The sequence below is a fragment of the Meriones unguiculatus genome, chromosome 11 (genome assembly GCF_030254825.1).
Source record: "Meriones unguiculatus strain TT.TT164.6M chromosome 11, Bangor_MerUng_6.1, whole genome shotgun sequence".
Taxonomy (NCBI): domain Eukaryota; kingdom Metazoa; phylum Chordata; class Mammalia; order Rodentia; family Muridae; genus Meriones; species Meriones unguiculatus.
The window spans coordinates 17,650,594-17,678,510 of NC_083359.1; the positions used below are offsets into that span (position 1 = coordinate 17,650,594).

Sequence of the window (27,917 nt, forward strand, 5' to 3'; positions counted from 1 at the left end):
ACATTGTTCTTTGTCATTTTGCTAAACCAAGATATCATAGAGCAGCACAATACCGACTAGGGGGACAAGGGGCTCCTCTTCTTTGAGCCTAACACCTGACTAAAGACGTTGATTGATTTTGCAAGGCTTTGTCAATTCAATTTTGGGCAGCTGACAGCTACGAAATACTGGCTGGGTATCAGGCATGGTGCCCACAGCAGTAAGCCTCAGTCCCTTGATGCGCGGTGAAGCTTTCGGTGTGAGGAAACGGGTGTGAGGGTCACTTCCTGGGGGAGCCTTGGGGAGCAGAACCTAGCAGGCCTCACTCCCTCCTACAGGAGAGATGCTTGTGTTAGAGCTTGTCCAGGGAACTAGAGACACGAGGAACAGGACTGGCTCCCGCAGTGGCCGGTACCAGCCCTGGACACTGGCCTTGGCCTCTGCTCTTACCTCTGACAGGAATGTGCTGTGGACTGAGAAGTTTTCACACTTGTGCAGGATCATCTATCTGATCACACACAAAGTGCACTCCTCTTTCCCCTCCCCCGAGCCCCACCCAGGGCCTGTGGGCACTGTTCTGCGATGGGAGCTTTTTTCAGACCAATTTGGGAGTAAATTTAAACTAAAATGTGTGACAGTGTTCTAGAACAAAAGGACACCTGACTGAAAGTCAAGGGTGTAGGATGAGTCACTCAGTAAAAACACAAGCCTAGATTCAAGGCACTAAATGTTCCATGGGGAGGGGTGGGGTACGGGGTAGGATGGGACAGGACATCCTCCTCCCCCACACCCACACCCTCACACGCTCTGCCCACCTCGAGGTCTCCTTGAGGGCAAGACAACTCTCCTTGAGGGGAGCCTGAGAAGGACTGAAGAGGGACCTGTTGCCCCACATCTAACGCCCCTTCCTCGTTAGCTTGCCTCAACCCTCTGAGTGGGGCTCACCAGGCTCTTCTCTTGTTCTTTGTCCCCAGAACGACATCGTGTCATGCCACCCCGTAGGAACTGCTTTTCTCCGGGTCACAGTGGCTTACACGTGCTGGTCCTGACTCAGCACTCCTCATTGCCCTGTCTGCACCGCACCACACAGCTGAGTGATCTCTCTAAGCTTCTGTCTCCACCTGGCCCGGGCTTTGCTCCTAGTTCCCGCTGGCCTCTCCCTCTCACCGGCTCAGCTGGCTTTGCCTCACAACCCTGGCTCTGGCTGCTGGAATTCTGGCAGGTCTCCACCCTCTGCTAGCCTAACCCATCCACTGACTCGACACCCTCTCCTGGCACATCTGAAAGGCATCCCTCCAACTCACCCCCTGCCCTTAAAGTAGACTTAGATGTCCATCTGACCCCACCCCACAGGGTGTCTGTCTGGTGGACCCCAAACATTGGTCATGGCCCGAGGAGTTCCTGACCAGCCTTTTCCCATCTGACCTCTCCTTTCAGTAAAGGGCAGATGCCCCTTGCCAGAACATTGGAGGTCGCCCTTGACCTCCCCACCATCTTTCATCAACACTAGCCTCTTGATCTCTCTCGTACCATTCTATGTAAATCACATACATTTCCTCTGATTCTCCTTCTTTCCTTCCTTCCTTTTTTCTTCCTCTCTTTCCTTTTTTTCTTCCTTCCTTTCTTTCCTTTCTTTAATAAATTTCTTTTGCCCCTTGCCATACCCCGACAAGGATGTGGCATGCCAAAGCATGTTGATTTTGCTGAATGAACAGCTGGGGTATGCGTAGTAAGAGGGAGGGAAGAGCATTTCCCAGCAAATGGAACAAGTACATGGTAGGGTTAGGACTTGGGAGATAAGTAGCCTGGGACACAAGAAAAGGTTATCCTTACCATGCTACTGAAAGCGGGCACCTTTGTTTTACTCTGACAAGGCCCCATGTGGATGCGTCACAGCCCAGGGTTCTCCTCAGGGCCTGTCTGTCCTGGTAGACTCTACAGAGCTGGCAGTGGGTATGGCCAAAGCTGTGACTGTGGGGATCAGGGCTGGGTGGGTGCAGACCAGGTGCTCACCCTGAGCCTGGGCCTCACCCATAGGGGAGGTTCCATAGGCGGGTGTTAAGCACCTACCCAACTGGACTGTGGCTTCTTAAAAAGTCCTCACGCTAGTTTCATCCTCAGCAGATGGTGAGTTTTAAGCAGGACACTGTTCTTGGTGAAGCTGCTTGAGGCCAGGCTTTGCCTGCCATGTTGCAGCTCAGGATAGAACAGGAGCTGAGGAGAGGAGAGTATCTCTGGTCCTGCCCCTACCCACCGGCTCATGGAGGATTACGGCAGTTTACTGTAGAACCAAGAGGGTAACTCTGGGAAACTGAGGAGTTCATGGAGCTGGGATGGAGGGGAGAGAAGGGGAGTATAGCCAAAATGAGGCTCGGAGATGGGCTGGCAGGACTACAGTGCCCCGGCGTGTATATGTACACAGGGGCAGGGCACATGGCTGTAAGTTGTGTTCAGGAATTTGGGGTCATGGGGTAAACTGCCAAGCCAGAAGAGATTCCGTCTCAAAAACAATAAAGTAGGTGCCTCCTCACAAATGGCCCTGAAAGTGACCCCTGGCTTCCACATGCAGGGGTACACGCCGACACCCACTACCCACCCACACCCCATTCGTATCCCTAACACAAGGGGACGTTTTCTCTGAGAACCGTCTCCCATTGCAGAGGTTTAGGCAGCATAAGCGTGTTCTTAAGTAAGAAGTCACAAATGTACCGAACTGGAGTAATAAGCAGATTTGGAGATGATTACTGTGTTTCGGGGATGAATCACCACTTGTCTGAACTGTGGGGAGGTCGAAGGTATTTTTAATTTAATGGATTAATCATTGATGTCTAAAGTTCTCGCTCCTTCCCATGAAAGCAGTGCAGGGACTTTGCAGGAAGTTATAAATCATGTCAGCGCTCAGGCCTCATCTTTGGAAGCCTGTGCCAGGGGTAAGTTATACTAATAATTTGTGTGGGGGGTTGTGGCTTACTGGAAGGGCTCCTTTGTGCAGCCACAGAAGTTGGGGATCCCGGAAGATGATGGTGGTAGCCCAGTCTGTGTAAGGGATCCCAACTCTGCTACCAAACAGCTCAGGAGCAGCATGGCTCTGGGGGAAACATCCTATATCTTGGATGGTAATTTTCACTGGGCCTTCATTTCCCCATCTGTATAATGTACTGGAGGTCCTGCGAGTGGCCACTAGTTTTGATCATCAGTGTCTACCAGCTATGACTAAAAGCAGCTTAAGATAAATCTAAAGCCTCCTCCAAGTCTCTCCTGTATCCCACGGATTTCCTAAGCATCTTCCTGCCAGGCCAGGAAGGGACCAAAGCAGACCTCCAACAGCTCAGCTAGGCAGCTGGATTAAACTCCACCCAAGCTGCTCAGGCTCATCTTTCATATCCTCAAGTGTAGGGTAGATGGTGGAAAGGATGGGCTGATGTCACTACCAATGTCCCCCTTTTTCCTCAGGAGACTTTAGCCTTCTGAGAATAACTGGGGCCTTCTTAGCCTTCTAGTCTCTTCCACAGGGCTTCCCCCCTTCAGGTCTAAGACACAGCCCACAAAGATCTTTGTCCCCTACTTCTGGAAGATTCCTTCAGTGACCCAGTCCTATTTCCTGGAAACCATCCAACATCAGGAGTCACTGAGCCCGCTGGGGAGCTGGGTGAACGCCTAACTATGCGTTCTCCTAACTTCAGTCTCACTGAGGCCAATAGCTAAGCCCGAGACTTCTGGTCATTGCTTTTTCCTCGGAGTCTCTTTTAATGGCTGGTTCTGACCTGGTATAAACTGTGCACTACTAGGCTTGGAGACATAGGATGCAGGGCTCCTGTCCTCTGTTTCCCGAGAGTGTGCAGGTCAGAGACCCACAACAAAGACTTGACAACTGCCTACTCTACGGCCCACATCCAGATTCTCTGAGGGCAGCATCATGGCATCTCAGTAGGGTGGGGACTGTCCCTGGGTTGTCAATGTCTGTTTGTAGTTATTGACTCGGTGTGTGTGTGTTGAAAACTTCCTGCCCTTTTCTGGGGTCATCAGGACATTAGCCTGTATCTCTGGGAGACAATGCTGGAGTCTGTTTTAGCACAGGTAGTAGTCCCGTGAGAGTGCCCGGTGCCACACTGGCTGCCTTCGTGAGTGCCAGGAGCTACAGCACCTTATGGGGTCAGCTCAGCTATGCGGCAGGCCACACAGTGAAGTAGGAAGTGGATCACAAGGAGTCCAGCTCCCAGCATCCTCTCCCCACTGTATCAGTGGCCCTTCTTTGGCTAGGAGAGAAGTCTTGACTCTCTCAATGTTTAGGACATCGATCTATGGACCTCCTTCAGAGGCTGTGAAGGTAAACAGAGCAAGCCGAAGGTGCCCATCATCCCTAAATGGCTTGCCACTCACCCCGGATCCTTGAAGTCAGTGAAGGTGATTCTCATGATGTCATCATCCCAGTAACCTCACTCACTCTCTCCCGGGAGAATTTCCAAACATCAGCTGTCACTGGGGATCTGGGGGCTGAGTTGAAGGCACCTCATTGTTCCCCAATACCTGAGAGCCTGCTCCAGACCTGATCAGTGACAGCTAGGCTTTGTGGGATGAGACATTCTGGTCCAGGATAGGGGTGGGGGCTTGTTTTGAAGGTGGGAGGGGCCAGGCTGAGATGGACAGCAGTGAAATGGGGGTAGGCTCTAACTCCAGAAAGGCCGCAGATGGTTGTGGGGCCCCAGCCAAGTGACCTTCCTTAACAGCCATCCATAAAGTGGGCAACAGGATATCCATTTGAGAGTCTATGCTTATCTCAGGGCCAGCTACAAATGTGCTCACAGACTCTGGCTTGGAAAACTGCTTGGTGGGGGAGGGGGCAGCCAGAAGGGGTTAATTCTTCCCAGCCTTCAAAATTGCTGGCAACTCTTGGACCTGACAGAGCGGGAGAACAATCCTTCAAATCTTTCCATCTTCACTGGCTGAGCCAGACAGACAGGAGGCTCATGGGGTCCTGTGGGGGAAGGGCTGCTGAGAGAGACAGTGCCTCCAAGATGCCAAGCCTTGTGGTATCATGTCACCTGTAAGAGCAATGGTGGCTCAGACACAGGTTCTGCAATTGCTGGACCCAGAGCTCAAGGTACCATGTTGCCTGTAGGCCACAGATGCCACATACTTCACAGTGGCCCGCTGGAGCCTCAGCTGCCCAAGGGGACTTGCCTGTGTGACTCATCCTTGACCCCCCTCCTCCAGTATTTGGATTCATTTCACCGCAGGAAGCCTTGGCTCAACCAGACCCAGCCCTTTCTGAGCCGTTCCCTTTATTACAGCAAGTGAGCTACTTAGGTCTGTAATAAGACAAAATGCGAGAGAGAATAAGGCTTGTTCGGAGCAGCGAGGAGGGAGCCCTGAAGGGACAGCATGCATGGAGCCATTTACTAACCATTCACCTGCAGGACGTGGGTCTGGAACAGCTGCTCGTGGCCCAGGGCGTGGCAGGTGTAGTTGCCCATGTGGATTGTGGTCACCTTGGTGATGTACAGGGAGTCATCCTCACCGAAGTCCTGTGGGACAAAAAGAACGATGGTGAGATTCATTTCTCTGCTCAGCAGACTGCCCAGCTGGTGAGTTAGCTTTCTCCCTCCCTGGCACCTCCTTTGAGTGTGGCCACAAAAGCTTCCGCTCTACAGTCAAATACCCTCTAGGCCCTGGAAATGCTAGCTTGTTTCACAGGAGTCTTGCTCATCTGGTACAAGGCTTGATTCTGGAGGGAAGGGCTGGTTGAGAGCAAGGATTGGCAAACTTTCTTAAAGGGCTAGGTAGACACTACATCAGCCTCCAGAGTCTTCTGGCTTCTGTCAGCTTTTTGGCTGTGCCATGACAGCATGACAACAGCCAGGAAGATATGCATATGAATGAGTGTGGTTGTGTTTGATGGCATCTAGTGTGGCTCAGCAGTCCTTGCAGCCTCCCAGGATGGCTCTTCCTAGGTCAGGGCACAGGGGAGGGAGGGGTTCAACAAACACAGGGCACCGGCACTTCCCTGGTTAGCTGTGTTCTTTCTTGAAGAGCTGTTCATAAAGTGGGGCCCTTCTGGGCCCCAGCTGCAGACAAGTTAGGACTCAAGATTTCTTAGTTGTCTATGGAACTCCCTCAGTGGGTTTGGCTTTAACTACCAGACATCTTCAAGGACGAGTGGCCTGGCACTCCTGAGACCTGGAAGGCCTCAGCTTATGGGCAAAAAGAAAGGGCTGCCCAGGATGGGTACTGCATGCTGGAGACACACAGCATGGGGACTCAGGAAACCCAGAACTGGCTGAGGCTCTGCCACCGACCAGAAGCCCTGTCACCCTCACCCGTAAGCTGTGGACGATACATACGCTCTGTCTGCCTGACAGGGCTGTTGGCAACCCAGCAGAAGAATGCACAGGAAGCCAAGTGTAGTGGTACATGCCTGCCATCCCAGCACTTGGGAGGTGAAGGCAGGAGGATGAGGAACACTTGTAAGCTTGAGGCCAGCCTGGGCTATAGGAGACCCTGTCCTAGTTTGCTTTCTGTCGCTGCCAACTCAGGGAGGGAAGGGCTTATTTCAGCTTACGGGTTACATCAGCAAAGGGAGTCCAGGGCAGGAACTTGAGATGGAAGGAACTGAAACAGAGACCATGGCTTACTCCGCCATCTTCCCAAAGGTGCCACCACCTGAAATGGTCTGGGCCTGCCTACATCGATCATTAATCAAGGAAAGGCCTCCATCAGCCTTGAATCCAGGCCAATCTTATAGAGGCAATTCCTCCCAGGTGACTGTAATTTGTGTCAAGTTCAAACCAAATCCGAAGCAAAGCAAACCAATCCAAACCAATCTAAACCAAAACAAACGAATCCAAACCAAACCAAAACCCAAGAAAAAGGAATGCACATAAAAATGTTTTCTGGTATGGGAAAGCATGGTATACATACAAGAGCATTGCTTTTCCTGTTATTAGCACCCGGTTCTCTCTCCTACTCCTGTCTTCTCTGAGCTTCCTTTGTCTGCAGAGGTCCTGTGGCGGCAGGACTTAAGGCTGGCAGCTCCCAGGATTTTAACGCACCACGCCTGCCAACTGCAGCAACGACACTCTCCCTTGTATGACCCCAGGACCTGATCAGAGCTGCATGAATCCCTTTAAAGTTGTTCTTGGAGGCCTCGGATGGAGCTCAGTTGGTAGAGCGCTTGCCTAGAGCGCACAGAGCCTGAGTGTGATACCCAGAGCACTTAAATAGGATGTGAGGGTCACACGCCTGCAGTCCCAGCACGTAAGAGGAGGAAGTCGGAGGATCAGGAGTTCAAGGCCATCCTCAGCTATATAGTGCATTCAAGGCCAGTCTGGGGTACATGAACTTGTATTGATAGGAGAAAGAAAAAAAAAGTTGCTTTTGGGTTAAATTAGTCCAATGAGGGATGAGAGAAAGGCACAAAATAGTGGCAGGAAGTCTGATATTGCACATGGTTCCTGCTTTCAATATTAGTAAAAAAATGGCCCCACCATGCTCTGGAAGCTACTGGAACTCTCCACACTGACTGGAAAACATCACTGATTAAGAGAGACCACGCCTCCCATTCCGAGGGAGCCTCAGTGATAAGAGAGTATGGCAGACAGCTGACTTATCCTATGTCATAATACAGCCACAGGGCTCACACCTGAGCTGCTGATGAAAAACTGATGGCTGGTCAATGCTGGGATGACATATTTCTGTCTGTTTCCTGAGTCAGAATAAGTATCAAGAAAAAAATATTTTTGCTTGGAGTCCAGTGGTGGGATGGCAGGCCTTTGGAAGACACTGGGAGGCCAGGTGCTGGCCCTTCTGTGTGTGTGTGTATTGGGGGGAGGTTGGCTCATCTTTATGGGGAGGGGAGCAGAGAGGTGAACTCGGTGCTCACCATGGTCAGATCCAGGCAGACTCCATCCCAAAGTGTAGAAGCGGAGCTGCTTGCTGGGAGTCTGGTTCAGGGTCATTGGATCTTTTTTCTTGACTCTCCACATGAGAGCCCTGTTAGGGTCCTTGAAGGTAACCCCAGGCTCCCCTGACCCCTTTCTGTGGTTCCTACGTTGTCTGGGTTGCTAGTCACCTGGGAAACTGGGTTTTGGAGGTTGAGGTGAGGTGGCTGTCTAAAGTCAAACTCCTGGGGATCACCTGAGAGTGGTAATCCCATTAACACCAGCACACAGAGTTCAAGAGGTAACTTGTGTCAGGTCTGATATGTGGCTAGCCCTTCCTGACTGTCAGTGTTCTATACCTAGAGATAGATAGGGGAAAGAATAGTCAGAAAATAAAAAGGTACCTGAACAGACCTTTCCCTGAGTAGTATCGTGTAATTAGCTGTTTATGTAGCATCTACACCATTTTAGACCATATACATTATGTAGAGATGGTTTGGGGCAGGCTATACATAGCGATGCAAATGCTGTGCCATTTTCTACAAAGAACTTAAACGTCTCCAGATTTACATCGCCCTGTTTTATCCTCTGGGGAAACCCCCAAACATAGAACAGCCATCCAGTCCCACGGGATGAGTCAGTAGACTATTTGAAAATATCTGATTTCCCTTTCCATTTCTGCTGTGACACCTTGCACCCAGCCACCACGGTCTCATCAGGTGACCAGAGACCCCCCTATCATTGTCCCCCTGCAGCCTGCTCACCCACACAGCTCTCCACAGAACAGGCTTTTCCAAGCCAACGCTAGATGGCGCACATCCTTGGGGGGGGGGATGGCGGCGGTGAGGCCCCATCAGTCACTGCCTTCCACTCAGCTCAGTGCCCTAGCGGGCCTGCCCACGCTTCCCGCTGCTTACTGGAACTTTCCGCTTGCCACCCCTCCTCCGGGGAGGCTGTCACTCATCTCCAGCTCCTCCAAGGGTGCCCGCCTCTCACCTGACCTCCAACCCCACTGCTCCTGCTTCCTTCTCCCTGGGTCACGACGCCATGTTGGTGCCTTCACCACCTGTGCAACCCCCTCCGCCAGGGGAAGGGAGGCTTCTCTGTGCTCACTGCTGTGTCCTCAGAGCTGAGTACAGCACTTCCTGTTCGGCGGTATTTACCACTTTGTGAGGCTTTCTTCCGGGACAGAGTCAGGTTCTGGTGTCATCTTGTTCCCACCTCCTATTTCTTCTCTGTCCTGTAGTCCTCTGAGGGACTCAGTTCTTTTGCATCCTTCAGGTCGGGGCGTCTGGGATGGACTGAGGGTTTGTTTGGCCCCTGGCAGCAGCAGACAGAAATGCTATTGTACGGAGCCCCAGACTGTGGACTGCGCACCTCCGAAAGAGTGTTTTAGACTCTGTCAGCCTCTCTCGCCATATACCTGTGACCAGAGCATGGCCCTGGGGTAGCGGTCCTGTGAAAGGAGCTGCACCAGCCCCGAGGGGAGCTGGGAGCTGGCCAGATGCTTTAGAGCTCCCTGTTAAGTGCCGAGCACATCACCGCCTGCGGTGTCAGCTCCGGGAGAGCCCGCCTCTGTAATAAATAAAATAATCTCTCTAGGCTAAAACAATAGGCATCATATAATTACAGAACGGAATGCATATTGTTTTCTGGATATGAATACTGGCTGCAGAAATCAAATTACCTCATTGGATGTGAGAGAATTACTTTAAACATTGATTTATAAGAAGCTACATAAAACTAAGCCTGCAATCTTTCCTCTTCTGAATGCTTCCTGAGATGTGTCTGAATACTGCTATCAATGCTTGATTGCCTCTCTGTAATTGTTTTTTTATGGATAGCTTTTTCCCTCTGATACATAGAAATGTATTAGCAAAACCAAAGTTCCTTCCCGAAATAAACAGATGCCAGATTAGACCATTCTTTGTATGGGTGCACATCCATTTTTGGGGGAAGAGACAATTTTACTTAAAGACATGATGTTTGTCTATTAAAAAGCGATTTTCTAAGTATTTGCCCTTATTAGAGAAAGTAATTAGATGAGACTTCAGTATTAAACAGTAGTTAAGCGGAGAGGAGGTGGGGGATGCTTCCACGGTGACATGCTAGAGTCAGGAATAAGTAATGTCACAATGAGCCGCCAAGGCTGAATATCTGGTGACTCAGCGTTAAGCGCAAGGACTCTAGGGTGACACCAAAGTTCAGCTTAACCACACTGTCAAAGTTACAAGCTGAGGCTCGGCTTGGAGACATCCAGAACTTTCTAACGCTGCTCTTCCAAGAAGCATCGCTGAGGGGCTGGAGAGATGGCTCAGCGGTTAAGAGCACTGACTGCTCTTCCACAGGATCTGGGTTCAAGTCTCACCACCCACATGGCAGCTCACCACCATCTCTAACTCTAATTCTAGGGGGCTCTGACACTTGCTTCTGGCCTCCTGGGGCACCAGGAGTGCGTGCACATGGTATACATGCAGAGAAAACACCAATACAACAAACAAACAAACAAACCCAAGGAACACCTCCGGGTCTCCTTGGGGGCAGAGAGTGTAGACAGGGGTCACTGATTGCCCACTGGCTTGAGTCTAGCCCCTAAAATGTCCCTCATCCTGGTATCCTGCCTACAGTGTGGTCCCCACGCTGAGTGACATTTGGCAGCCCAGTAGTAGCCAACACTCAGAGACATCTGAATCACATGTTTAGTATCCAGACCAGATGGAGTCCCCATACATGTGTCGGTAAATGTACAGCATCCACACAAACACAGGTACTGAACAGGAGCAAGCCTTGGGTTGGATCCCTAGCACTTCCTAACCAGGGCATAGTATTGCGTGCCTACAGCCTCAGCATCGCTCTAGGATTACAGACCAGAAGATCAGAAGTTCAAGTTCAAGGGTTGGGATGATGCATTGGCCGTAAAAGGTACTTGATGCCAAGCCTGATGACCTGAGTTATATTCCTGGGACCCACAAGGTGGAAGGAGAAAACCAAATCCTGCAAGTTATACTCTGTCCCCGCCCCCACACTTATAGCTGACCACTTATATTGAGGTGCGTGTGCTGTCTAATTTCTCCCAGTCCTCCAAGAACAGATATGACACTCTGCAGGGACCTGCCAAGCCTGTCCTCTTGCTCAAGATCCTTCTGTTTAAAGGACATTGCAGCCATATTCTGGGTGGTCAATAAAGCCTGGAGAGGGTGGCTATTCAGGTGTGGGTAGTCCAGGCTGGGGCTGTCCTGCCCACTTCAGGTGTAAGACCAGGAGAGGGCCGGGGATCAGAGGCACATGGGAAGGCACTGTAAGGAAAGCTCCCAGCTTCTCCACCATCTTGGGGCATGTGTGGCCATCAGATGCCTTGGGCGACTACTCTTGCCATGACCGTGATCCTCAGAGGAGGTAAGGTATCTCCTATTTCTCCATCACTGTGTTGTCCTTGTTGAGCCACGTGGTTCACGACAGCTGACTGATGGAGGCCTGTATCTTAGGATGCTGCTCCCTATGGCACTGACCCTGAGGTTGGTTTGGAAACCTCAGAGTTACAACTGGTTTTAGAGGTGTATGTACATGTGTGTCTGTATCACTTTAACTTCACTGTTGGGACAACACTCACACAGGAGCTTCCGGCCCGGTTTCCTGGGTTCTGAAATGCCACATACCGGGGACACATGTGAACACTGGGGTGCAGACATGTGCCTAGTCCCCTGCCACTGGAGGCTCCTGTTGGAGATGTCGCTCTGAGCAGAGAGTGGACAGCACTCACCTGGCTGGAGTATCATCAGGGGTAAATGGCTTGGGCTCTAGGTGCCTGAGCCCCTCAGTAGGGCTTTGGGTCTGGGGCTAATTCAAGTGTGGGGGGGGAGGAGGAGAGATGTGAATGGACTTGGGCATCAGGTGGTGTGTGACAGCATCCGTTGAAGTTACAGACCCACTTGGACCACTTGTTTTTATCTGGGAGACAGGTGTTCCTCCTCCGGGTGATCCTTGGGCCACAAGTCCCTGGGTTGAGAAGTCTTCATGGGCTAATAGCCCCTAGTTCCAACCAGTTCCACGACAGCCACCTACTGTCCCAGAGCATTCCAAGTGAGTTCTGATTACATTTCCTTGTAGGGACCAAGAGACTTTTGATCAGGAAATCCACACTGGCCTGGTGTCTAAAACTCTCACACACCATTGGAAGCGTTGGAAAAGGGTTTAATAATAAAATCATTCCAAACTGAAAATGCCAGGGAGGGGGTCTGGCTTAGCTGGTGGAATGCTTGCCTGGCACGCAGGAAGCCCTAGACTTGACTACTTCCGCTGCATAAGCCAATAACCCCAGTAATCAGGTGGGAGGAGAGGAGGATCAGACCTTTAACGGCAACCTTAGCTGCACTGGGGTGTCAAGTCTAGCCTGCGTTACAGGACAGCCTACTTCGAACAAACAAACAAATCAACCCTCTCCAAACTGAACCCGTGCTTCTCCCAAGATGTTCCATTATAGACGTGGGCAGATGAAAAAGCCTCGTGCCTGGATGAGGGCTGCAGCATGGGCAGCGGACAAAGCCAACCCAAGGTGACAACGAGGCAACAGGTGCAGTTACACCAGGCAGGGCCCAGGGCAAGCCAGGGCAGCTGTTCTGGTGCAGCGCTGGGTCTGTAGGCTCTGCTGAGATCCTTTAGAGAGCTGGGCTCCAACCTGCCATGGCTGAGGGAGACACTGCTCAGCTTCCTCTACTGGCTGGGCAGTGAGTCTCTGAGTCCTTAGGCTTGTGCATACAAGACCCCCCGTTGACCTGTGTCCCAGCCCCCGGATCACTCTGGACAGTACACCTCTTAGTCTGAATCTACCCAAAGATCACAAAGGCAGGAGGTTCAGACACCGCCAGGGTCTTCAACCCAAGCTGCACAGAACTGGCCCCGCTTTCAAGTACTGTGTTTTCCAAGAGTTTAAAACAAAATGTACCCGGGCCTTTAATGAGATGATCTTAATGCAGAATGACAGCTACTGTCTGCCGTGTGGCAAACAGCTCTCCATGCTAATCAAACGCCTCTCATCACTCTACAATGCATTCACGGCCAGTTCACACAAAGACAATAAAAATTAAATGAGTCATGAGCTCCTAAATCATTTTCTTTTCTTTTCTTTCTTCTTATTTTTTTTTTTTTTTAAAAGAACCCACTTCCAAAGAAACATTTGGGGAGAGCAAGCACATGCTTCATTAGAAATATTTGTTCTCAGTTTTATACCATTTAGCCACGGGGGAAAGGAAACCTTTTAACAGACCCTTCAAACAATGGCACAGATACTTTCTTCTAGTGGCTTTGTGTTGCCGCTTTTATCACAGTACTCTGCCTGCCAAGTAGTGAGCCTCAGTTAAAAAACAGAAAAACAACCCACAGAAACCTCAAACCTACAACCAAATAAAGAGCGTCTCTTTAAAGTTGTTTGAAATATACTGGGTGTGCGGTAGGTCTTTAAAATCTTTTATATTTATTTCACAGTGGGTGTGTGGATGTATGCAGGCATGAGTGCCACAGCACAGGCACGTGTGTGTGTGTGTGTGTGTGTGTGTGTGTGTGTGTGTGTGTGCGCGTGCAGGCATGTCCGCCATAGCACGGGTGAGTATGTGCATACATGACTACCATAGCACAGATGTGGAGGATGCCAGGGTTGGGTTGGTGGCAAGTGCCTTTAGTCACTGGGCCATTGCAGCCTCTTTCCTTTCTTCCCCTCCTTAATTTTTATAAGCACTTTACTTATTTATTTATTTACATGTATTTTTTAAAATTTTTTTTGTGGGTATGTTTGTGTGTATGTGTGCATGGACATACGTGTGTGTGTTTGTGTGTGTGTAGGTGTAAAGGTCAAAGGTTAGCTAAGGGACTTGAGATGCTTTCCTGGCTAATGAGCCAGCACCTCATAACTGACCCCACATCCAGGTGGGTACAGCTGTGGGACCTCAGGAGCAGGAGCCAGCTGCAGGAGGCTGGCAGAGGCAGCCCCAGGGCGCAGAGATGCCAGGCACTAAATATTATGTCCCGTTATCAAGAAACCCAAAGAATGCCACTGGGTGGCAGGCTGGCTGCAGGCCCCCAGGAGGCTCCTCCACTCCTCCCCACCCACCTCATGCAGGAGTGAGAAGGGAAATGGTTGCTGGGGGGGAGACTGGCTAACACTTGCTACCGTAAGGGAGGAGCAGCCGGGAATCCATAGGAGAAACAGCACCAACACTCAAGTGATTCTACGGATCTGGCATCGTCTGTGGCTTCTGGGATGCCCTGTCCCTGTTTCTGTCCCCTCCTTGGGCAGTTGCCATGACCCTTTGGCTGACAAGGAGAGTGCAGGAGTCATGAGGTAGAGGACAAGTGATACTGTTCAGGGAGTGACTGGGTTTGGGGTGTCCCTCACACAGCCTGGAGTGGTCCAGAGTGGGTTTGCATGTTTGGTTCATGCGGAAAGTGAGGCAGTGGTCAGCGGCCCACCCCACCTCCAGTGCTCAGTATAGGGCTGGGAGTGGCATCTCTCTTTGACACAGATGCCAGCTTAGCCCCAAAGCCTGGCTCTGAGCCTTGAGGAGATGGGATGGTGCAGGAAGAGCTGGCCAGGGAAGGGTGAGACATGGTCCTTTGTGATCTAGGCAAGGATGAGAGACGCTTGCCTGGCTTCTGTGTAGGTCCAGGAAAAAAAACAAAACAAAACTCAGAGTCCAAAGCGGCTCCTTCATCACTGATCTCAGGGAGAGCCTTCCTGCCCCCTTCCTGACGGAACACTACAGCAATAGGTAGCCTTCAGCATCCTAAGATAGTGTAGTGTCTGGGCAGAGTAACCTCCTCCAGGATGAACACCCAACCATGGGCTCGGCTTCGGGGAGACACCTATTACTGGCATTTTGTGAGTGACAGCACTTGCCTCTTACTGAGTGCTGTGTCCCTTGGACAGAGCAGAGACAGGGAGTTCTGACTTCTGGTGTCCACAGTGGGATGGCCTGTGGGGGCATCATGGTGTGGCTTGGTGGGGGGCAAGGTTTTCTCTTCTTCCTCTATCAGGCTCTATCACTCCTAGGGGCAGCCTGACTCAAGAAGATAGCTTCTGGGCCAGTGACAGTGGTCATAGGTCCCCGAGGGCTGAGGTGAGTGGAGCATAGGGCCGGATCTGAGACCCACCAAGAAAGATGGCTGCTTCAGTCAAGAAACCAGTAGGTGGCCAGGAGGTAATTCAATTCCAGGCTGTGTGTTATGGACTTCAGGGACCACGGGGGTGGAGTGGAAACCATCGATTTCTCTTCAGGCTGACAGAAGGAGGCACACAGTAACCCAGGCACCTCTTGTAAGGGGGTGCTGCAGCTAGCACCCTGAGCAGCCGCCTCTTCTGGGTGTGGGGGACCTCCTTTGGGAATTGCCTGCTGTTACAAACAGCTTGGGGTGAGGCTGAAGCTACACACATGTGGAGTACTGGTGTGGGCATCCTCAGAGGCTCTGAAAGGTCCAGGCTGGACTTTCTGACAAGGTGAAAATCCTGTGAAGGGAGGGGACCGAGGCAGGAGTCACCGTGGCCACTCTGAATTGGACATCTGAAAGGAGAAGGACCCAAGGGTAGCCGTGGACCTCTCTCCTGTTCTGGGTCCCATGTTACTTGGGGCTCTTAACCCCAATGTTACATTGGAAGGTCCAATGAAACAGCTATATTTGATCACATTACTTCCTGATCAAGACCCAATAGTTCCCCTGAGTCTATGGAGTAATATTAAAGGCCCTTTGGGGTCTGTCCCCAACTGGGGCCTTTCTACTCCTCTCTCCTGCTTGTCCTGCTCACAGGAAGTCCCGGCCAGGCCGGCTCCTTTCTGCAGCCCTTCCAACAGGTGTCTGTTGAAGTCCCGCCACCCCTTCCCCCCCTTTGTACTGGGGACAGCGTCTTTGCTCTGGGCCCCCAGCACGGAGCTCTCTCACTCACTGGCACTTAGTGAGGGAATCAATGTGGAAATGATGACTGGCAAGCACGGGGCTTCTGACAAAAGTCGCCGCTCTCTGCAGAGCGCAGGCGGCTCCTCGCTTGCCTCCGGGCTAGAGGGGAACATTGACTTTCTGATCAAATATTATTCTGATGCTCAAGGCATCTTTGATGTTTGCAAGTCAGAAAAGTTTAATTACATGTGTCATTAGGACGGCATTCTCTAATAGCTCTGTGACTGAATTCATTAACAGAATTCTTAACAGATAAGACAAGACAAATTAATATTTTGTTGCCCATGAAAGCGTCTCATTAAGAGAGTAGTGAAAAAGTGATTAATATTTCCTTGCCAATCAAGATGTCTCATACAAATGACAAAGAAAGGAGACCCACACCTTTTTGTGTTTTCTAATCTCCCTGCCTCGGTTTTGGAGGGCTGATCTGCTTCGGTGGTTGGAAGCCATCTTGGGTATAAGGCATTAATTACAACTCCACTGATTGTATTTCAGCACTCACGATGACAGGGGAGGGGATGCTGGGATGGCCAAGAGGCTCTGGAAACTCCAAGAACCCCAGAATCCTTGCTCCTCCCTTGTTCTCCCCTGAACAATTCTTGCTTCATAAATGTCCCAGGCCTTCTGAGAACCCAGTTCTTTCTCCCTTTGGCCTGATATACCTCTAGAGGTGCTCTCCTTGCTGTCTTGGGCACCTTCTTGTCCTCCTTGCTGTTGCAAACCGTCTGGGTGTCTGGCACTGAGCTAGGTGTTTCCTGAATATGCATATGGTAATAATGATGATAATGAATGATAATAATGAAGGTGATAATGGCATTCATAGACTAGTCTGTATCAAGAATGTTACATGCATCCCTTCACTGTAAATCTATAAGGCAAGTGCTCCTTCTCATTTGTGCCCATTTCACAGATGAGGAAAATTAAGACTTAAAAAGGTTAAGGGCCCTTTCCAAGGTCATTCAACTAAGTGGTAGAGCTGAGACTCTAGAGCTAGGCCCCTTTGAAAGCACAGCTCATGTTCTTCATTAGCTGGTGGTGTTTCCCTCTCCCTGACATAAAGGAGGCAGACATTGGCATGGTGTGTGTGTGTGTGTGTGTGTGTGTGTGTGTGTGTGTTTGCATGCAGTGAGGAGCCCTGTGGAGCAGATGCTACCCTGCATTTGTGTCTGAGAGGCACAGACTTGACCCTGTCTATTTGCAGGCTACCGACTCAACCATGAGCAAGTGTTTCTGGGGAGGTAACGAGGGACCATTAATCTCTGGTTGCACCCACAATTATCCAAATTGCTAACCTGATTTGAAAAGGAGAAATGCAATCGAGTTGGTGCTGGAGGCATGTTTGAGTAATTTAATTAACCGATGGCAAGTGCACTGAGGAGAGTTTGCCTCTGCTTTTATCTTCGATGTGTTTAAACAGAGCACCAAGGGATGCTTGGGAGGTTGGTCAGGCACCAGGGACCCCGGCCTGCCGAGGAGCCAGTCACAGCGGCCAAAGGCATTTGCAAATGGATGCCAATTAGGAGAGGCTCTGTATACACAAACCCACACACCCAACACACGCACACACATAAACACAGTCACACTCAACACACATATGCGCATACACACATACATTTGACATTGCCTACACACACACACACACACACCACAGACACCCATACATATACACATACACACACCACTGAACTTTCTTGCTGTGGTTGCAGGCAATGCTGGCCATCTCAGCTCTAGAAGATGAAGGGGTCGACTTGAGGAGTGTCTATCAGGCACCCACCAGGGCAGGGCTTACTGACATTCAGAGATGGATGGAGAGGTTACTGGCTGTCCATACTACACAGGGAGAATCTTAGGGAAACAACCCTGCCTGGTTTAACAAGATGGTTGAGGACATTCCTCAGCCAGATCTGCCAGGTTCCAAGCTCACGGATGGGGTCACCCTTCCTAGCTGCTTCCCCTGTTATCTGCAGGCTCCACCCAAAGGGGCCTTGGGTCTTGAATCTTGACTCTAATGGCACCTATACTTTGGGCTGGACCTCTCATACCATGGTAGTCTCAGCATTGGCAGGATCTTCAGATCGTGTGTTTATCTGCCATCTTGAGGCTGGCTGCACTCTTGACCACAGTCCCTGCTTGGGCTGGTATGTCCCTAGAAAGGGGAGGCTTACTCTATCATGTGACAGGCTCAGTGGCAACAGTGGCGAACCGTTTAAGGAGCTTAGATTGGTTTCCTCTGTGGTCAGACAGTAGCATTGGTGATGTCTCCCATGAAATGTCGGGGCAGCCACTTCAACCCTTTGCCAAAGCTAGACCAATTGATATATTCAAATTGGTCCATGTCTTCTTGAAAGTTAGTGGAAGGGAAGGGCTTCCCAGGTTGCTTTCTTAGAGATGAACTTACCAGGGATAGGCAGGCCTAGGGCTTACTCAGAATTACAAAGCTGATATCAAGCCAGCTGTGTGGTTCTTCGGGGTATAGAAATATTCCCTGTTGGTCAGGATCAGGCCGTATGAATTCACACATTTATTCTCTTCTGATGAAGAATGTTTGTGTGTGTGTGTGTGTGTGTGTGTGTGTGTGTGTGTGTGTATTGGGTGTGTGAATTTGTACGTACAGAAGCTCTCAAGTTGGCATCAGTTTGTAAATGTCTTTGGACACTGTGATTGGTTCCTTGCTAGGCCAGGGCCACTTGTGACTGAATAACTTCCATGTCCATCTGGGGAGGGAGGTGGCTTGAAGCTCTTTGAATCTGCAGGTCCTTCCCCAATGAACAGGGCCCTCAAAGCAAGCAAGTCTCCTCTGACCTTATTTGGCCCCCTTCCTCCTCATCTGTCATATGCCTTCCCGTCAACCAGTGGCCTTGCTCACCTTTGCCCTGTTTAGGGACTACCTGTCCACCCATACTCTGCCCAGCTATAAGACTCTCCACCTTATAGTTCCTGGCCAGCTTCTCTCTCTGGCTCTGAAGCCTTCTGCCTGGCTGTGCTCTCTGACAGCTCGTGGTGGCGAGGGTGGGCTCATACAGCCTGCTTCTCTCCAGACCCCAGGCTTAGGGCCTATATTAGGCCTTTGGTAAAACAGGGCCCTGACCAGGTGCCACCTGCCCTGGCCATGGGCCTCCCCGTTGGAAACCCCTCCCCTTTGACTGGACATGCCACCATCAGGATGATGACTGTCTTCCGTCTTGTCCTCTGTACATGCAGGGACTTGGATCCTCTAAAGCTATCAGGCTGACCTGGGCCTGTTAAATGGAAGCCCTCTGCCACTATTGCCACACGGGGTCCTGCACGGTGGCATTCCCAGGACGTACGCTCGCGCTCGGGATGAGTGCTGGGTGACTTACACTGATGTCTTCCAGGCCCAGGAAGCTCAGGCTGAGCCCATTGCGCTTCCAGATAATGGGTGGCTTCAGGTCTCCACGAATGGCACAGGTCAGCACTGTGCTTAGCCCCACAGTCACCGTGGTCACACTGACCTTGTCCTCGGGGGCGAGGCTCAGCTGAATCACCTCTGCAGAGGGAGAGGAGAGAGGGGTCAGGCACAGGGGTCAAAGCTCAACTCTAGGCGAATGGTCATGGATCCACTCAAGGGCAGGGCCAAGGCGAGCTTTGGGCTCCCGGAAATGGTTTCTAATGTGCCAACCAAATGCACTGACAGACATCTTTGCTAGGCCAGGGGTTACAATGATGTCTGACATCTGAAAGGTTCCATGCGTCAGAGATAGCCAGGAACCACGGATAAGGTGCATGGGGAAACATCCGGGCTGTGGGCTCGTGAGTGGAGTTGAAAACACCCGTTGCCAGGGGTCCATAAGGCCCACCCAGCAGAGAGAGCACACGGCTGGCTGTGGGGGACGCTGTACAGAGCCCTCTGGCTTAATGGAGTCAGATCCTGGTGAGTGCGGTCAAGGTCTGTTGGTGAGCCGGCAGGTATGTCGTCCATCTGGGGCTGGCTTAAAGGTTGCACTGTCTGAGGTCTGGAGAACGAAGTGGCTGACCTTTGAAGGTCTGTTTCTGTCTGAAGATTCACGGAGCTTGGATTTGGATTTCTGTTTTGTGACCATGCACTGTGGCCTTTCATTATCATTGTTTTTTTTTTTTTTTTTCAAGTATACTTCAGGCTGGCCAAATTATGAATCCTTGCCATTTTCACATGCTAGCTGGCATGGAGATTGGTCATTTTTTTAGGCAAATATAGAAGGATCTAAAATATTTCCACACCACCCCCAGGCGTTCTGAAACTCTCAGGACTTATGAAAATTTAATCAAACCCAGGCTGTTCAACACAGACACTGGGCTAGGCTAGAGCGGAGGGGAATGGGGTGGGTGTCTCCCTTTTCCTCCTCTATGTCCACTAAGGGGCTGGGGAGGCAGGTTGGCTTGGGTGTGCGTATCTGCATGTAGTTGAAGGTGCTGGCAAAATTTCAAGGTGCTACACTATCTCACGATGCCATTGTACTGGGACACAGGTCCCTTGACAGGCATGTTCTCCAAAGTGTCAGAAACAAAGCATAAAGCTGAGCTCTGTGGGATGCTGGGAGCCAGGAGCTGGAGTGGCACCGCCTCAGGCTCTGCATCTGGACTGCATGCTCTCTTGCCAGGACACGGGGGAGGGGAGCAGGAGAGGACAGAGGCGCAGGTGCGGCACTGCAGAGTTGAAAGCAGGTGCCTAAGGTCAGATCTGCAGCAGCCAAGTGCCTTCCTTGCCATTTACTGGCCCTGCCCTGCGCCCATGAAAATGGGCAAGATGGTTTCCTCGGTGCTTGTCGGATGGATGGGTGAAGAACGGAGTAAATGAAAAGAAAGGAGCCCAAGAGCTAAGAGGCTGGTGGGGAGGGTCGCACCCTGGAAAAATGTGACTGGAGGGAAGGAGCCAGCACGAGGAATGATAAGCACCGAGTGATAGATGTGGATGCGGCCGGCATAATATTTCACAAACATTATAGCGGTGCATTTCAAGTTTCCTCTTAAATCACGGTCTTCCTGCTGCCCTCCCACCTCTGGGCCAGGAGTGTTATTGCTCAGGGTAGGAAAAAGAGGGTGAAGACTGCATAGCTAGACCAAGAAGCAGGCTTTGCAGACTCAGAAAAGGGTGAGGAGGGTATGAGGGAAGGGAGTGTGTAAGGGAGAAAGGGTCAGGAAGGGAGGGAAGGAGAGAGAGAGAGAGAGAGAGAGAGAGAGAGAGAGAGAATGGAGAGAAAAAGAGGGGGGAAGAGAGGAAGGTAGGGAGAGAGAACAAGAGAGAGCAAGAAAGAGAGAGTGAGTGGGAGAGACAGAGAGAGAGAGAGAGACAGAGAGAGAGAGAGAATTTGGTGAAATTATTGTTCAGTTCTTGCTGAGCTCTGGGACCTTGGAGCTCAGTTAAGAGAAAGGAACTCTCTTCCTCATCAGATGACCACTGTGCTCTGGAAGCAAGAAGATGGGTGGAATGCTGCTTTTGCCCCAGGGGACCATGGGAGTAATAAGGAGCCTCCCGGGTGTGTAGAGGAAGGGATCCTGAGGGGCTCTGAAAGATACAATATCCTCTTTCCCACATCCTGTGAGCCAGATCCTTAGGGTGTGCTAGTGGCTGGCCCAGAGGGGTCGTGGGGAGGCTCAGCTTGGGAGGGGGGCCAGAGATGACCTCTGTAGCCTGGAAGCCCTGCTGGTTGGTACTGGGGGCAGCAGGAGAGAGACTGTGCTACGGTCTGAAAGATGGCTGGGACGAAGCTGCACAGAGAAGCCCTGTTCATACTCAGGACATCCATCCCTCAGCACGGACCAGGCTTGCCAACGGAGCGAATGCTCAGTGCCCTGGAGAAGAAGTGATGCCAGGTACAAAACGGATCATCACTCTCTCTGCATCTGACCTCCTCAAGACCAGAGAGACAAGCCAAGCGATCACCGACCACCACAGAGCGGCCCTGGCAGGAGACAAGGCTTCTGCTGGGCCTCCCGAGCTCCCCACTGCCCTGCTGTGATTTCCCCCGCTTCCTGCATCACGCCCCTAGGTAACTAACACATGATGCCGTCCCTCTGTTTGGACTATTGCAGACTCTTGTGAGTATAGTGGCCATCCTGAGGCTTCTGTGAGGCCTGGGAGCCACTGCCTTCCAAAACAGGAGAGCGCTGGGAAAGTAGAGCATGAGAGTCTGGCAATCTGACGGGTTAGAATCTGCCTGGCATCGGGGCAGTGGGAGCCTTCCGTGACCTTCCCATCCCTGGGCGGCTGAGGCAGCCGGGTGATGCGTCCTCGCTGGTTGAGTTCCCCATCATTTGTATGTATGAAGACATATAGTTGGTGCAGGAAAAAACTCATGCAAAATTAGAATGCGTGGGTACCCACAGAACCATCGTAATTCTGCTCCTGTCAGCTACACAAATATTAACCAAACAGCAAATATTTGGATCATTTAAAGTTTAATTAAATGAATGTTTTATTGGATTTAATTCATGTCAATATTCCCCAGCTCCTTTTAAAATTCTAAAGAGATTTGCGGTTACTGAGCCTTCCCCAACCCCTGTTCTTTTATTTACTGTTCAGCAAGCTTTCCCCGGCAGTCCTTGCTTCCAGGCTAAGTGAGAAGACCAGGCAAGTTAGCTTTCTGGGGTAAGTGGGGGGTGGAGGGGAAGGGGGATGTCAGGAGCTGGGGTTCAAGTGGACAGGCAGGACCTCTTCCCTCTGAACCTGGCTCAGCTTCTGAGAAGGAGAGTGGCCTTGGGCAGGCCCCTTCCTTTTCTCAGCCTTCAGTGCAGAGATCAATAAAATGAAAGATTTGGCTAGGAGGCCCAGGGACTCACACTATGAGTTACTTTTCTCATTGTTGCGACTAATGCCTGACAAGAAACTGCTTAAGGTTGGGAAGGGGTTGGCTTATGATTTAAGAGGGGGTAGAGAGCGCCGAGCAAGGAAAAGCGGGGTGGTGGGAGATCTCTGGGATGTGCTCGGCTTGCGGTTTCCTTTTCTGGGCCCCCAGGGGACCCCCACCCCGTGCGGTGGTGTTCACATTCTGGGTGGCTCTTCTCTTGTGGAGGTTTGGATGGGAAGTGCCCCCCATAACGGGTATTGGAATTCTTGGTTCTCCATAGGTGGGTGTGTGCGGGGAGATTTAGCTGGTACATCGCTAGGGGTGGGATCTGAGATCACGCAGCCTGGTCCTGCTCTCAGTTTGCTCTCTCTCTACTTTAGGCTTGGCGTCTGAAGATGAGAGGGCTCAGCTCACTATGGTGCCCCCCTCCTCACCATGAGGGACTGTTAGCCACCCCTCTGGAACCAAGAGAAACTTTCTCCTACAGGCTGCTTTTGGCTTTGGCCGTGGTGTCTTATCACCGCAGCAGGGAGGTAACTAACACATCTGTCCTGGCTGCACCTCGCTGGAAAGGTTCTCACAGACATATTCAGAGGTTAGTCTCCCGGGTGGGTCTGAACCCAGTCACGTTAGCACAGATAAACCATCACCCGCAGTCAGATTTACGGCTCTGAGCAGGTGACTCTGAGCGGATGCCCCTGCGGAACCCCTTCATCCTGCAGGCCGTGCCTGCTACACCACCCTACCCTCCGGTGTTATCCGCCTCTGCTCCTCCGCCATTTACTCATTAGCGTAAGAGACACCATTGAAGCAGAGGCACTGGGGATTGCTACGCTTCCAAGGAGCTTCTCCCAGGATGCCTCTCCTCTTATTCAACGGCTTCCAAAATGATCCTCTCTTATTGTGGTCTCAGTGTGAAACGTTCCCCATTGGTGGAGGAAGTGGCTTACCAGGCTTCGTGAGCCCAGCCCTACTTCCTGTTAACCATGTTATCTTTGGCCTGGCTTCCCTGCCCAAAGACCTATCTTCCCCATCATGATGGACCGATCCCCTTGACTTGTAAGTCATAGTGAACTTTTCCTTTCTTAAGTTTCCTGTCAGGCATTTCATCACCGTGATGAGAAGAATAACTAACACCCTTCTAATATAATTAATGCCCCTTCCTCCTGAAAAATCTCTATTGCCCCTTCTGGGACAAAGTTATCAGGGGTTCTCTGTCACCCACGGATGCAACATGCAGAATTGAGAAGAATCCCTGATCCTGTGTCTGCTCTGTTTTGGATGTTACGCACCAGCTGGTTTCTTACTCCTTGCATTTAAAACTGTGTGTGTGTGTGTGTGCTTGGTGCATCCAGGGACATGGGAGCTTCTGCTATGAGAACTGGCATTGGAGAGCTGCTGCTGGGAGGGGAAGGATTTCGAGGAAGGCAAGAAGGCCAGGTGCTCAGAGTTTGGGCACCTGTTGTGCTGTGGCTCAGGTGGTTTCTGGCATGCCTGGGCTTTCCCTTGCTTCCCCCTGGTGCACACTGTGACAACTGTCAGGTGTGCCCAAGCGAGCGCCTTTTACCCACGGTGGTTCTCACGGATAGGGGCACTGGCTGGGTGGTTTGTCCTAGAGCTATGGTGCTGTTTGGTGACTAGCCTGGTGCCTGGCACACAGTAGGTGGCCTGAGGCCTAGACCTCTTTCTACTCCCCTGGCCCAGAGTAGTATACTGTTGGGTTTGTAGAGAAAGTGTTGTACGCACTGGCCTCCCCTTCCTGCCTTCACAGATGGTGAAGAGAAGGGTCTCCACGAAGAAACTAGAAGTCTCCCATAGGCGGGCTTGAACCGGGTAAATGAGGAGTAAGTGAGGTGGTCAGATTGCCCCTGCAGTTAAATGTCCTCAAGCTATGGCTGTCCCCATTAGGCCAGAGGCATCTTCCCACAAATGCTCTAACACCGGTCTCCATCCTCAGAAGGTCTACACTCTTGTGTCACGTGCATGGCGGGTTACATCATGTCTGCATCAGCGACTCTTCTGGGGCTGTGATGAAACACTGTGACCACAGCAGCTTAGAGAGTTTATCTGGATTTGTGGCTGTGGAGGGATGAGAGTCTGTCACGGCAGGGAGACGAGTATGGCAACGGGAGCAGGGGGCTGAGGGCTCACAAACCGAGTTGGCAGAGACAGCTTTGGGACTGGTGAGAGGCTTTGAGCCCTCAAAGTCCACTTCCAGCGACACACATCCCACAAGGCCACATTTCCTTAACCTCCCAAACAGTGCCATCAACTGGGCACAAAGTCTTCGAATGCCCGAGACTGCGGGGTACCCCTCATTCAAGCCAACACTCCCACTCGTGTTGGCTTTCCTAAAGGATCTTGGGAGGAAATGCCCTAAAAGGAAAATCAACTTCATCATGATTTGAAAGGGAAACAGGGCTAGTTTACACCATAAATATTCCAACTACCTCATAAATATTCATTAGAGCATCTCTAAAATTCACAGTAGAGGACTGGAGAGATGGCTTAGTAAGTAGTTTGCTACTGCAGAGGACTTGAGTTCAGCTGAGAGCACCTACATCAGATGGCTTAAAACTGCCTGTGAGGGCGGCTCCAGGGGATCCGACACATCTGGCATGATCAGTGGTTAAAGGCACTTGATGCCAAGCCTGATGACTGGAGTTGGATCCCTGGGAGCCACATGAAGGAGAGAACCAACTCTTGCAACTCCTGTCCTAAACACACACACACACACATTAAAAAGAGTTAAAAATTCACAATGCAAACCCCCTTGGCAGCTGCCCTTGTCTTGAGACAATCTCTTAGACTACAGTCTCTTCTTGGAGTGTTTTAGCTAAAAAAACTTCTGCTCAAATTGTTTCTGTGTCTTGACTGAATTATTTCCTTCAAGAAGGGAAGAACTGGGCTGGAGAGATGGCTTGGAGGTTCAGGCCACTGGCTTCTCTTCCAGAGGTCCTGAGCTCAAGTCCCAGTGACTACATGGTGGCTCACAACAATCTATAATGAGATCCTGTGTCCTCTTTTGGTGTGCAGGCACACGTACAGGCAGAATAATATATAAATAATGAATGAATAAACTATTTTTTAAAAAAGGAAGGTAAGAACCTAGAGACCCTCCTGTCAGGCTAACCCCCCTCTTCCTGGAAAGCAAGAGGCCGTACAATTTCTTTCTGCTGCTGGAGAGCCGAATCTGGCTCCACGTCAGTTTGTCTTCCTCCCCCAGTGAACTTGAATTCAGGGAGACTCAAAAAACACAGCACTCTGGTACTTCCTGGACAGAGAAAGTTCGTTTCTCCCATTCTCACCAAGTCGCTGTTAGTTTTCTTGTGCCAGAAATGCATTTAATGGCGGCCACATGGCCCAGCCTGGACATAGTGCCATGTTTCAAAGGGTGCCTTCTGGGAAAAGCTCTTGTCCAGGGTTTAGCCTGCCTGCACACCAAAGCATCATCATCATCATCATCATCATCATTATTATTATTATTATTACCTTGGTGCGTGTGAGTGTGGGCATATACTCACACCATGGCTTGTGTGAGGGTCAGAGGACCTCAGGTTCGGTTCCCGCCTTCCACCTTGTTTGAGACAGGGTTTCTCTCGTCATTCAGCACTGCATACAGCAGAGTAGCTGGCACCCAAGCTCCTGGGGGATTCTCTGGTCTCTGCCTCCCATCGTGCTTCTGGAGAATTGGGATTACAGGTGCTCCCCACTGTGGCTGGTTGCACGTGGGGTCTGGAGATCTGAACTCAGGTTCTCATACTTGGGGGGTCAAGTGCTTGACCCGCGGAGTCGTCTCCTCCGCCCCCATGTCCACGTTTGGGAGCTCTGAGGGGTGTGCTGAGGCTCAGTATAATCCTGCTGAAGGACTGCGGTACTCCATAGGCAAGCCGAAGCCCGCTGCTTAGACGCAGGTCTGTGGGGACAGCCTCTGAGCACATGCACCCGCGGAGGAGAGGCTGCTGTGTGACAAACTCTGCTATCATCCCTGTGATGGGCATGACGTGAGGATGTTAAGTGCTGAGTGTGCATCCAAGGTCTCTCTATCAAATGGGATGGGCGACACCCTAAAATCCGTGACTTCAACTGGAGCTGCTTGGGGCTTTGCCCAGGGATGGTGTTTCGGCTCTCTCTGACTCTTTGTCTGTCTTTGTCTGTCTGCCTGTCTGCCTATCTCTATGTATGTGTTTGCTGTACCGGGGATAGGGCCCAGGATTACATACCCTTTTCTCCCTCTGTTCTCTTCGTAGGAGAAATGTCACTCTGGGCCCCTTTCAAGTACCTGTTGAACGCTCACAGACATGAGGCTGGGGATGTTATTTTAGAGCATGTCATCTTGACACAGGCTTTGAGTACCAAGGTGCAGCCAGCCTGTGTAGGAGGTTTACGCCAAAGCTACACAAGAGGGCACTTCAATGCACCTGCTTCCCAATGCAGAACCAGCTTCCCTTTTTCTGCTGTTGTCCTCATTCCTCCTGCCTGCCTCATTTTGGAGTTTGGCAATAAACTTATTAGTTAATTACCCACAGAGTCATTGGTAATTTACATTTACGTGGCTTTCTGTTGCTTCACTCTTTATTACAGTTTAGTTGTCAAGCTGTGGTCTCCAGTGTAAACAAAGAGCTTTATGAGTTGCATACAGGCAGGGACCAGACCTGTCTTATTTCCTTTGCAGCCTCAATACTTGACACGATGCCGGCACACAGAAGTGACTGAATAAGTCATTTTATGCAGGTGAAGGATTCCTGCTCATTCAGCTATTATTTACTGAACACCTACTACCTGCCAAGATGTGGTGGGAAAGTACAAGCAGGCAAAACAGGCCCAGTGCCTGCCAACCTGGAGTTCACAGCTCAGCAGAGAGGAGTCTTGGATGTGGAGAGAGAGGAAAGACAGGGCCTGCCTGTAGATGCAGGGCGAGATTCTTGGCTCCTGCAGTGCCTGGCTGCCCTCCCTGTTTGGGCCCTTCCTGGGTACTCAAGGCAGAAGGTAGACCCACATCCATCTTTCTAGCCTGATGTAGGTTCTCCTTGCTTGCGGCATGGGCTGGTATGGGGGGGGCGGGGGGCCAAGTGAACCGGGAGTCTCTCTGAGTTTCGTTTGGATTCTGTTCACCTCCTCTAGGCAATAAACCTTTTGGGTTTTTCCAGAACACCGAATGTCATCCTGACTGGGGAAGCTAGCACAGCTGTGTGCTTGGATTTTGACATTCCTAGTCACAGTATGGCAGGCAGCGGAGGCCCCAGCTGAAGGAAGCGGGGGCTCAGTGTGGAGGTAGAAAGCTCAGGGTTTCTTGGTCAGCAGGGCCATGTCTAGTGAGCACCCCCCTCCCTCT

General features: G+C 51.1%; 1 protein-coding gene across 2 annotated transcripts in view; it reads right to left on the minus strand.

The window, feature by feature from the left end:
• Positions 1-27,917, minus strand: part of Fstl4 (follistatin like 4) — a 395,011-nt gene that overhangs the window by 28,191 nt on the left and 338,903 nt on the right. For both annotated transcript variants that reach the window (XM_060363730.1, XM_060363729.1), the window contains exons 7-8: positions 19,139-19,305; positions 5,384-5,504 (exon numbers count right to left, since the gene is read on the minus strand). In XM_060363730.1, the coding sequence (XP_060219713.1) occupies positions 5,384-5,504; positions 19,139-19,305 (288 nt within the window). The remainder of the gene's footprint in view (positions 1-5,383; positions 5,505-19,138; positions 19,306-27,917) is intronic.